At 46.2% G+C, this 11,276-nt stretch overlaps 1 protein-coding gene across 1 annotated transcript in view; it reads left to right on the top strand.

The window, feature by feature from the left end:
* The first annotated feature begins 801 nt into the window (after nt 1-801).
* The window catches only part of TTL (tubulin tyrosine ligase), a 40,981-nt gene continuing 30,506 nt past the window's right edge, over nt 802-11,276 (top strand). The window contains exons 1-2 of the mRNA XM_055107408.3: nt 802-1,075; nt 4,530-4,608. Of these exons, the coding sequence (XP_054963383.1) occupies nt 919-1,075; nt 4,530-4,608 (236 nt within the window). The 5' untranslated portion in view covers nt 802-918. The remainder of the gene's footprint in view (nt 1,076-4,529; nt 4,609-11,276) is intronic.

Genomic DNA, 11,276 nt, shown 5'->3' with positions numbered 1-11,276 from the left:
GGGAACTCTGATGATCATTGCCTTCTCTTTGTCTCTCAAATGCAGCGGCACAGTCTTCAGAGTGGGCTATCAGAACCGAAGGGACTTTTAAGAGCCACTCTCCGCTGCTCATAAGGGGAAATCGAGGTCCGGAGAAGGGAAAGCAAGTGGCTGAATGCCAGTAAAAGGCAGGAAAAGAGCGGAGCCCAGGGCTCCAGGGGGTTGGTTTGGGACCTGCTTCCACCAGCAGAGTCTAAGGTCATCCCCTTGGCCGTGCGCCACCCTGGTCTCAGCCGAAGGAAGGAGCACTCGACACAAACAAAACCGACGCTCCGAGTCTCCGTAGTCGTTAAGCAAAGAGGAAGAGGAAGCGCTTCTTCACTAGGCCACAGGACCGGGCCTTAGAACTTTTGGGTTTTATCCATAAAAGGTCCTTTGGCAATAGAAGAAAAACCCAGATCGAGCCCTGCAAACTGGGATCTTCCGCCGGCACCGCCCCCCGGCTGCGACCCGGGGCTCGGAAAGAACCACCCCAGGCCCGGGCTCCGGTTCCACTGCACAGTCCGCCCGCTGCAGTAAAGCCGCGCCCACCGCCGCGGGTCTCCAACCCTGCGCCGCCGCCGCCCCCGGGGAGGGTAAGGAAAGGGCGCGCCGCCGCCCACGGGCTCCTCCAGAGCGCGGCGGGGCCGGGCCGCGCGGAATCACGGGCCAGAGGCGGGGCCGCGCCGGGGTGGGCGGGCGTGCGAGCGGCGCTTTCCTCTCCGGCACCGGCGGGCGCCCGGGCGCGGCGCCGCCGGCACCCGAGAGGCGCGGTAGCCGGCGCGGGCAGCGGGGGCCGGGCCGCGGCGGGCGCCCGGGCGGGGTCCGCGCTGAGCCGCCTTCTCGGCCGGCTGGTCCCTGCGGCGGCTGCCCGGCGGCCCGGGCGCGCGGCCCTTCGCCATGTACACCTTCGTGGTACGCGATGAGAACAGCAGCGTCTACGCCGAGGTCTCTCGGCTGCTTCTCGCCACCGGCCACTGGAAGAGGCTGCGGCGAGACAACCCCAGATTCAACCTGATGTTGGGAGAGAGGAATCGGCTGCCCTTCGGGAGACTGGGTGAGCCCTTCCCCAATTCCCGTCTGCCCTCCTCGGAGCGGCCCTGCGCGCCTCCCGCGGCCCGTTAGAACCAGCGCTTTTGTTTTTAAAGGTCATACATTTTCCCCTCTGTCGCTTGTCGGGCATATCAAAAACGGATTCAGAAAGATCGAAACCTGTCGTTTTTAATGCTTTCTTGTCTCCTAACTTGGATTTAGAGTCGGAGTCGCGGTGCGGCCACTCGGGGCTGCAGCTATCTCCTGACAATGACCGGTCCCTGCAGCCCGGGAGACGTTGGCCGCCGGGGCTGGGACCTGAGGCGCGAGTATAGCTGCTCCCCCGGGCCGAAGCCCCCAGATTTGGCAGGTCCGCCGCGCGGAGCGCGGCTCGGGGCGCGGCTCCGCAGAGCGGGCGGCTGGCGTTGGCTGGAGTCATCTTGCAGCTCGTCTGCACTGAGGGTTTCTCCCTGCTTGGCGTGGGCGCGGGACGGGGAGCTGTAGGTGTTGAAACCCCTGAGGCTTCTGCCACTCGAAGGCGCGGAGGAACGATCAGAGGGTTTGGAAAAGACCCCTGGATTCCAAAAGCAGGAGCTGCAGAAGAGACCCTAGCCCAGGGAAGTATGGAGGGATGTCTGATTATAAACCTTTCCTTAGTTTCACCAAATAATGTGTTTTCGCAGTTCTGCATTGGATTAAGATCTTACACGAGGCTGCGTTTGCCCTCCCTGTCTTCCCTGCTCTCCCCTAGGGAATTACCTTCATCCACATGGTTGAAGCTGGCTGGGCACCACCATACCCACATGTCCACGGGTAGGAAAGCGCAGGAGATAGGAGGGGACTAGCGGCTCCTTTGTAAGTGATGTCATCCAGAAGTTGCCCAGATCGGTTCAACTCACATCCTATTGACCTGAGCATAGTCTCATGGCCTCCCTCTCTGCACAGTCATCTGGGAATTGCATCTTCTCTCCGGGGAGCCATGTTCCTTGCCAGAATTCACCAGAGGTGGGGGCCAATTGTATTCCAAAGACAAGGGGAGAATCGATGCGGAGGAAGAGTCACCTCTACCTTGGAGGGCAACCCAGAGAGAGCAATGTTCTATGTCCAGGAGAGAAAACAGTTTTTAGAAATAGGTGTGGTCAGAATTCAAATGGGTAAAAACTGAATACGGGCCATTTGGAATTGACTGGTCATTTATGAGCTTCCATAGAGCCTTTGGGAGGGGGCTGTGTAAAACTCAAATCGTTGGAGGAATGAAGAGCTGCAGTGTAAAGTTGCTGGATTTTTTTCTTTTGAATAGTACCTGGGACAACTTTTCATTGGTATACAAGTTTATGATGTAGAATGGTGACTCCATGGAAGGACCCATTTGAACACCCAGAAATCTTAGAATATGGAGACTGTGCCTGGAGACTCCCTTTTGTTAACCGGTGTCAGGAAGACCCTAGCAAAGAGAATTCATGATCTGAAAGGAGAGGAAGAATTGCTTATAGTTGAGAACAATTATTTGTTCCTTGCATTGTCCACTTCCCCTTCCAGACTTCCTGACTTCCCTCTATATTCTTGGCAGTGCCTAGCTGTGAAAGCTTAGGTGGAATCATAACATTAAAAACAACAAACATGGCTCCGCCCAGGCAGAGGTAGGAGTGACTGGCATTACCCTGGTGCTTAAGCCTAGGAGTGAGAAGCAGAAGCCTCCAGAATTTGAATCCTGAACAGATACCACAAATTCAGGAGATGATCAGTAAACGTTTGAGCTTTTTGTTTGTGTGTGTGTGTGTTTTTTTTTTGTAGTTTTGTTTTTTGTTTGTTTGTTTGTTTTGCGACAGAGTCTCACTCTGTCGCCCAGGCTGGAGTGCAGTGGTGCAATTTTGGCTCACTGCAACCTCTCCCTCCTGGGTTCAAGCAATTCTCCTGCCTCAGCCTCCCAAGTAGCTGGGATTACAGGCGCGCATCACCATGCCCAGCTAATTTTTTGTATTTTTGGTAGAGACAAGGTTTCGCCGTGTTGGTCAGGCTGGTCTCGAACTCCTGACCTCAGGTGATCCGCCCACTTCGTCCTCCCAAAGTGCTGGGATTACAGGCATGAACCACCGTGCCCGGCCAACATTTGGTTTTTATGGGAAAGAAAACAGCATCCTACAACAAAATTGGTTATATGCCATCACTGTTAAGGGATATATACCTTTTGCTTAAAGTGTACTACATGAAAGCCAAGGAGAAAATTTATAGAGCTAGGTAAAGGCTCAGGAAGGCAGGTGCCCTGTGGATAAGAACGTAGGCAGTTCAGGTGGGAATCAGGTCTGTCTGCTCAGGGAGACCAGTGAGAGCCAGCTAATGCCTGCCTGAAACTTTTGATTTGACTGTATGCCATTCTCAGAGAAATTATTCTTTCTTCTGGCATTTTCAACTGAAAATTCCTTTGGTCTTACTTTGATTTTGTTACTGGAAATACAGTGTGTTTTATTAAGATTTGAAACAAAACATTTTTTATTTTATTTTATTTTTGAGATGAAGTCTTGCTCTGTCGCCCAGGCTGGAGTGCAGTGGTGGGATCTTGGCTCACTGCAACCTCTGCCTCCCAGGTTCAAGTGATTCTCATGCCTCAGCCTCCCAAGTAGCTAGAATTACCGGTGTGCGCCACCACGCCCAGCTAGTTTTTGTGTTTTTAGTAGAGATGGGGTTTTGCCATGTTGGCCAAGCTGGTCTTGAACTCCTGATCTCAGGTGACTTACCCACCTCAGCCTCCCAGAGTGCTGGGATAACAGGCATGAGCCACTGTGTCTGGCTGAAAACACTTTTTATTTTTAATAAAAATTGTTTTTCTTTGTGTCCTTTCTGCTCTAATTCTATAAAAAAAGGCCACATATAATAAGAGCTGTTGAAAATGAGTTTCCCCATGGAATGCGGCACAGAAGAAAGCTCTCAGGGCTTCTGATTTTGTAGACATGGCCTCTCCACTACCTTCCTTCACCTAGAAGCTTGCAGAGATAGACTTGCTTGAGACCAGCATCATTCTAGTTCTCCTTCCTTCCTTGGTATGGAAAGCCAGGTTACGGATGTGGAAAGCGTGACTGTTAAAGTAGCCTTATTGTACAGAGTGACAAGTCTATATGTGTTAAGCCAGGAGCGGAATGCAGTGTGCAGTCAGGGAGAGGTGAAATGAAAAAATACCCTCAATACCCTCTACCCTAACAAGAAAAAACAGGCAAAGGTAGCAGCAGTTTTGGCAAACCTACGATGTTGATATAATATCCATTGTGGGGAGAATGAAGGTTGCCAGCAGTACTGAGAGAAAGAGGGTCCCTGGGGACAGAGAAACAAAATTGTTCCATTTTCCATTTTCTAACAGCCAATCCTGAGATGAGAGAGAGAAAAGCTGGGCATGACACAGCTGTCCTCTCTCCTGCTTGCTGGGGCTGACATTGTCATTCCCCACCTGTCCTGTGTCCCTTCTGAGCCTCCTCTTTCCTTCCTAGGTCACGAGCCCGGGCTGGTACAGTTGGTGAATTACTACAGGGGTGCTGACAAACTGTGTCGCAAAGCTTCTTTAGTGAAGTAAGTGTTAAGACCGCTGTTTTCCATTTTTTACCTAAATGAAGCACTTAGGCAAAAATGTGGGGTTGTTTAAAGGACAAACATACTTTTATTTTAAAAGCCAACAAATATCAGTTCAGAAGCTTCCTCTAAGCCGCTTTGGTTGCCGTCCAAAACATGGTGCTTGATAAAGCCTGTCTGCCTCTGAGGTGAGGCTCCTAGAAGCAGAGCCTGACTCAGGGTCTCCTGTGTAAGTGATTTCCTGGGGTAGGGTTCTTAAGAGACAGCCATCGGGAAGCAAGGACAGGGCAGGGCAGGGGGAGAACCAAGTAAAGAGGTGGTTTCAGCGGAAGTCTTGCCTCTCCTGACTCCAAGGAGCACCAGAGTGAATGGCACCTCAGAGTTGTCACATTTTGAGCAAGGACCAGGCCTCTATGCTCCAGTATCAGTCAGCCATTGGCTGTGGGAAGAGATGGAGGGCTTAGCTTCGCAGGCATTTCTGGGCAGGGGCTGGTCCCCAGAGAAGGGCATATATAGCCCGTAGCATCCATCTCTCGTGGCTGTAAGGGGTCCCTCAGAAAGGATATCTGGGCAGGGTATAAGAGCATTCACTGCACTGCCCATCTCTGAGCAGTTGGATTATGGCTAGGTATCACAAAGTGGAAGGAGACGGTGTTAGACAACGATTAAGATCTAGGGTCAAAAGTGTAAGTTTTCACCCCAGCTCTTTCTCTCACTAGCTTGGGCAGATCTCCTCATCCCTCTAAGCCTCAGTGCCTCCCTCGTAAGGCTATTATGAGAATTAAATAAGGTGATGCATGTAAAGTTTATATAGCACAGTGGCCTGGTACATGATGAGAATTTGACACTATCTTAATTTTCTTGGCTGTAAAATGGGGAAATAATAATAACTACCTAAGGTTGTTATGAGGATTAATTGAGCTAATTTAGCTACGGGCTTTGAATTGTGCCCGTCTTGTTGTTCATACTGTATAAGTGAAAGCATTCCTTATTATTGCTATTAGTATAGTTGTCTTTGCTATTACTGTTATTTCAGTAGGAAACACTGGGTCGGGCCACTAAAATCAGGGCTGTCGTGGGCCTCCAGTATTCTTTCCATGAGGACTGGTGAACATGTGTGTGTAGCCAGGTACTGGAAGATATGACTCAATGCAAAATGCTCTTTTCCCACTAACATTTCTTTCTGGGCTCTAGATATTTACTAGCTTGGGTGCTCACAGGAACATTTCTGCTTTTTGCTCACTCATTGGCCCTGGTAACTTATGTACCCACTCCTCTCTATGATGGGTTTATCATGATTCATCCCACTCCTGAAGGAGAGTGAGGCTTCCTGAAGTCATTTTGTGACATGTTTGTATATTTAGAATGCAAATGACTGTTACATGGAATCAGGAATAGAAGTGGGACATGCTTGTTTATTCAAATTATTCACTTAGAAATTCTTATTAAATATTTATTAAACCTTTTCTGCTACGATTTTTCCCCTAAAGATAAAGTAGGAAGCAGAGGACTCAGTAAAAAAATAATGGTTTCCATGTTTGTATATTTTGCAGTTATAGTGAAGCAGAGTGAGTACAGGGCTGGAGTCGTGACCAAGTGTGATAAATATCTGTGACCTTGGAGAGCACCACTCAGAATCCCCGTGTCTCATCTGTAAAATGGGGATGGATGGTGGTGACAGTACCTGCCCCTTGCCCCTCGGAGGCATGCAGTGTGATCTGTGATAGCACCTTGTAATGGTGACATGACCTATGCAGGCTGGAGGTTGCATCATCCTCATCAGCTTCCATCTTTGTCTCAGTTGTCCTGTGAGGGGCTTGCAGTAATTCTGGGATATGATGCTTCCCTTTATCCATTTGTCTCTCTCCCACGATTTTGTATGGCTTGAAAGGGCTCCAGAGAGTTAGAAATAAAGTCTCCTTGATTTTATAGGACAAAGTGGCAGTTCAGAGAGGACAGCCAGGTTGCCCATGGCCATAGTAGCTCCTGTTAAACCAGGACAGTTTTAATCTGCACAAATGGGACCCCTGGCCATTGTGACTGTGCACCCTTGGGAGGCTTCCCAGAGCCTTGGTGGGGTTCAGTGCAGGACCCTGTGCAGCCCAGTCCTTCCCCCTGTCACTTCAGGGAGTTAAGGAAATTTCACTGAGGCCTCAAGGCCATAGTCTTAGAACCCTGAGGGGCTTTTCTTCTCCTGGTACAGATCAGAGGCTATCTTTTCCTCTCCTGAGCATTGCTGTTTTATAGATGTAAATAAATCTCCATTTCTGATTACTTCCCAAATGGGCCCATGAGGAAATGGGACAAAAGCAAAGGACTTCCTGCAGAGCCTGGTCTTGGTTCTGTGCAGGAAATGAGGGCTTCCAGACCAAGGTCATCTTACAGACCAGCACTGTCCAACAGAAACAGGATGCTACCCACACATGTAATTATCAACCGCCTAGTAGCCACATTAAAATAAGTGCAGAGAAACAGCTGCAAGCCGGGCGTGGTGGCTCACGCCTGTAATCTCAGCACTTTGGGAGTCTGAGGCGGACAGATCACTTAGGGTCAGGAGTTCGAGACCAATCTGGCCAACATGGTAAAACCCCATGTCTACTAAAAATACAAAAATTAGCTGGGTATGGTGGTGGGTACCTGTAATCCCAGCTGCTCGGGAGGCTGAGGCAGGAGAATCGCTTGAACCTGAGAGGTGGAGGTTGCAGTGAGCCGAGATCATGCCACTGCACTCCAGCTTGGGAGACAGAGTGAGACTCCTTCTTAAAAAAAAAAAAAAGAAAAGTAACAGCTGCAATTAAATTAATAATTTATTGCCGGGCGTGGTGGCTCACGCCTGTAATCCCAGCACTTTGGGAGGCCGAGGCGGGCGGATCACGATGTCAAGAGATTGAGACCATCCTGGCCAACATGGTGAAACCCCGTCTCTATTAAAAATATAAAAATTAGCTGGGCATGGTGGCAGGCGCCTGTAGTCCCAGCTACTTGGGAGGCTGAGGCAGGAGAATTGCTTGGGCCCAGGAGGTGGAGATTGCAGTGAGCTGAGATCATGCCATTGCACTCCAGCCTGGGTGACAGAGTGAGACGCCATCTCAAAAAATAAATAAATAAAATTTAAAAACACAAATAATTTATTATATTTAACTAAATAAATCCAAAATGTTATTTTGACATGTAATTAATATAAAAAGCTATTATATTTTACGTTCTTTTATTCAGAGTCTTCAAAATCTAATGTGAATTTTACATATGTAGCACATCTTAATTCAAACAGTAAATTTTCATTGGAAAGCTTTGATCTGAATTTAGATTACATAAAAAATGTATGGTTGAAGAAGTAGATTTATGTACTCAAGTTGTACATAAAAGTTTTTCAACAACTTTGAAAGCCAGAAGATCTATTTCCTTTAATATTGCACACACATTTTCAAAACTAGTTCATCTTTTCTAGAAGAATTGATTTGACTGTGAAGCAAAAGCTTATTTTCAAAATAATGTCCAAGTTAAGTAAATTCACCAACTCTTGTGTTAGTTCGATACTGTAAATATCAAATTCAAAGATGTATTGAATATATTGAAAAGTAACTCTAAATTTATCAATGTCAACAAAGTGTTCCTCAGATTTCTTTTAGTTTTTGCAGCCAATTTTCATAATGCTATTACAATTAACATTTTTTGCATACTGAATCATGTTGTAAAAATATGTGAAATCATTATTATCAACTTATGAAGTTGGAACATAAATTCTCACACCTGTCTGGGTGGATCATAAATAAGATCTTCTCTTCCCTTCCTCGGAGCTTTAAATTTATCTTGTTTATATGCAGTATGAAGATAGATGAGAAAATGCAAATGGCAGTCATTTTTTATTTTGATTACTGAAATAATGAATTACTGAGTGAAAATGATGATTTGACAAACATTCCTTTTATTTTCAAGAAAATCTGAATTGGAGTTGAAAAGTAAATCTTTATTTAAAAAGACCCTTCCCCTTCTCCATCAGTGAATACTGGCAGAGAACACAGTATCATTAAATTCATTGTCTTCTGTTTCCATGAACTGGAGACTCACTGAGTATATACAGAACCATTGTAACAACTGTATCCGTGACACTTAGAGTCTGCTTCAGAAAACCTAGCACAAGGCCGGACGTGGTGACTCACACCTGTAATCCCAACACTTTCAGAGGCCAAGGCAGGTGGATCATTTGAGGTCAGGAGTTCGAGACCAGCCTGGCCAACATGGTGAAACCCTGCCTCTTCCAAATACAAAAAAAAATTAGCTGGGCATGGTGGTGTGCGCCTGTAGTCCCAGCTACTTGGGAGGCTGAGGCACAAGAATTGCTTGAGCGGGGGAGGCAGAGTTTGCAGTGAGCCGAGATTGTGCCGCTGCACTCCAGCCTGGGCAACAGAACCAAACCCTGTCTCGGATAAACAAACAAACAAACAAAAAGCAGACCTAACACAAATGTTTTCAACATGTAACACATAATGCAATGAAGCAAATGTTTCCAATATGTATCATACAATAAAATGAAGTAGTAAAGGAAACATTAGTCTACTAAAATCTTAGTAAATCTTTTTTTTTTTTTTTTTGAGATGGAGTTTTACTCTGTCACCCAGGCTGGAGTGCAGTGGCACCATCTCAGCTCACTACAACCTCCGCCTCCCAGTTCAAGCGATTCTCCTGCCTCAGCCTCCCAAGTAGCTGGGATTACAGGCACCCACCACCATGTCTGGCTAGTTTTTTGTATTTTTAGTAGAGACGGGATTTCACCATGTTGACCAGGCTGGTCTTGAACTCCTGACCTCAGGTGATCACCTGCCTCGGCCTCCCAAACTGCTGGCATTACAGGAGTGAGCCACTGTGCCCAGCCATAAATCCATATTTTAATACAACCTAACTGAAGTCCTATCTGTCATGATAGAAAGAAATTTTTTGCATGTAGGTAAAATTCTGTGACAGATGTAAGAGATTTTAAAATATCTATACTATGAGTTTGCGTGTGTGTGTGTGTTAGATGGAGTCTCACTCTGTCACCCAGGTTAGAGTACAGTGGCACGATCTCGGCTCACTGCAACCTCCGCCTCCCGGGTTCAAGCAATTCTCCTGCCTCAGCATCCCGAGTAGCTGGGACTACAGGCAACTGCCACCACACCCGGCTAATTTTTTGTATTTTTAGTAGAGATAGGGTTTCACCGCGTTAGCCAGGATGGTCTTGATCTCCTGACCTTGTGATCCGCCTGCCTCAGCCTCCCAAAGTGCTGAGATTATAGGCGTGAGCCACCACTCCCGGCTGAGTTTGATGTTTTTTAAGCTGCAATTTGACAGCATTTTATCATACATTTGGAAATCCTTTGAGGCAAAACACCCAAAGTATTAATTGGACAGCATCTTTTATGTCACACAGTTCACCTAAAGCTAAAGAAAAATACTTAATATTTTTCAAATTTTGAGTCAATCTTTGATATTTTTAGAAAGGTTTTGTAGTCTGTGGGCAATTGTGACTCAGCTGAAGATTGTTCATTTTTTGTAAATTATATTTTTAAGTCTTTTCCTTAAAATAGTTTTTTAAAACTACATTTGCATCTAAAATGGTTTTCTTTTTGTGTAAGAATCCAAGCCATTTTATAGTTGCCCAAAATTATAAACCCAGACTCTGTAAAACATTTGCTTAAAAAATGTGTTGGATATTGTGATTTTAGCCACTAGTTTCATTAATTTTTTTGAGCATTGAGAGGAAAATATTTATCAAGTTTATTATGTATCTGCTAAAAATGTCTCCTTTACACAACCGTTTTTTCATTTTACTTTTACCATAGCCTATTGCAGTCACCATTTCTTGTGAATCTGTGGCATACCTCCTTTCAGTTCTTTTTTTTAAAATCTCTTACTGTCCTTGTCATAGTTCTAGCTTCTGTGTCCCTACTCAATTCCACGTCAGTAGTATGCCTTCGTTTTAAATTTAAATTTTTGTCCAAATATTTTTTTAACTAGGAAGAAATTCTATTTCACCTTAGTCCCAATTGTGGTATATGTAGCTAGCACTGTAATTCATGCTCTCTGCATAGTAAACATATCATAATGTTTCATCACTGCCCAGAAATAACTTGATCTGAATCAATCTATTGTCCCTGAATAGAATAGCGATGTGTTTGTGTGTGATACTAGAAATGACACATGGCCCTGACGTGCATGCTGCGATACAACAAGAAAGTGAAGTATTATCTCACCATATCAATAAAGTTGTGCTTAATGGAAAAATATTTTATAATGCATCCATTTTTAAATTAAAGGCAAATTAAATTTTAGGCCTGGCCCAGTGGCTCATGCCTGTAATCCAGCACTTTGGGAGGCTGAGGTGGGTGGTTTACCTGAGGTCAGGAGTTTGAGACCAGCTTGGCCAACATGGTGAAACCTTGTCTCTGTTAACAATACAAAAATTAGCTGGGTGTGGGCCGGGCGCGGTGGCTCAAGCCTGTAATCCCAGCACTTTGGGAGGCCGAGGCGGGTGGATCACGAGGTCAGGAGATCGAGACCTTCCTGGCTAACACGGTGAAACCCCGTCTCTACTAAAAGTACAAAAAAATTAGCCGGGCATGGTGGTAGGCGCCTGTAATCCCAGCACTTTGGGAGGCCGAGGCAGGCAGATCACAAGGTCAGGAGATCGA

This window comes from Pan paniscus, chromosome 12, assembly GCF_029289425.2.
Source record: "Pan paniscus chromosome 12, NHGRI_mPanPan1-v2.0_pri, whole genome shotgun sequence".
Taxonomy (NCBI): Eukaryota; Metazoa; Chordata; class Mammalia; order Primates; family Hominidae; genus Pan; species Pan paniscus.
Note: the sequence above shows the minus strand (reverse complement) of the source record. Positions and strands in the feature narration are given on the sequence as shown.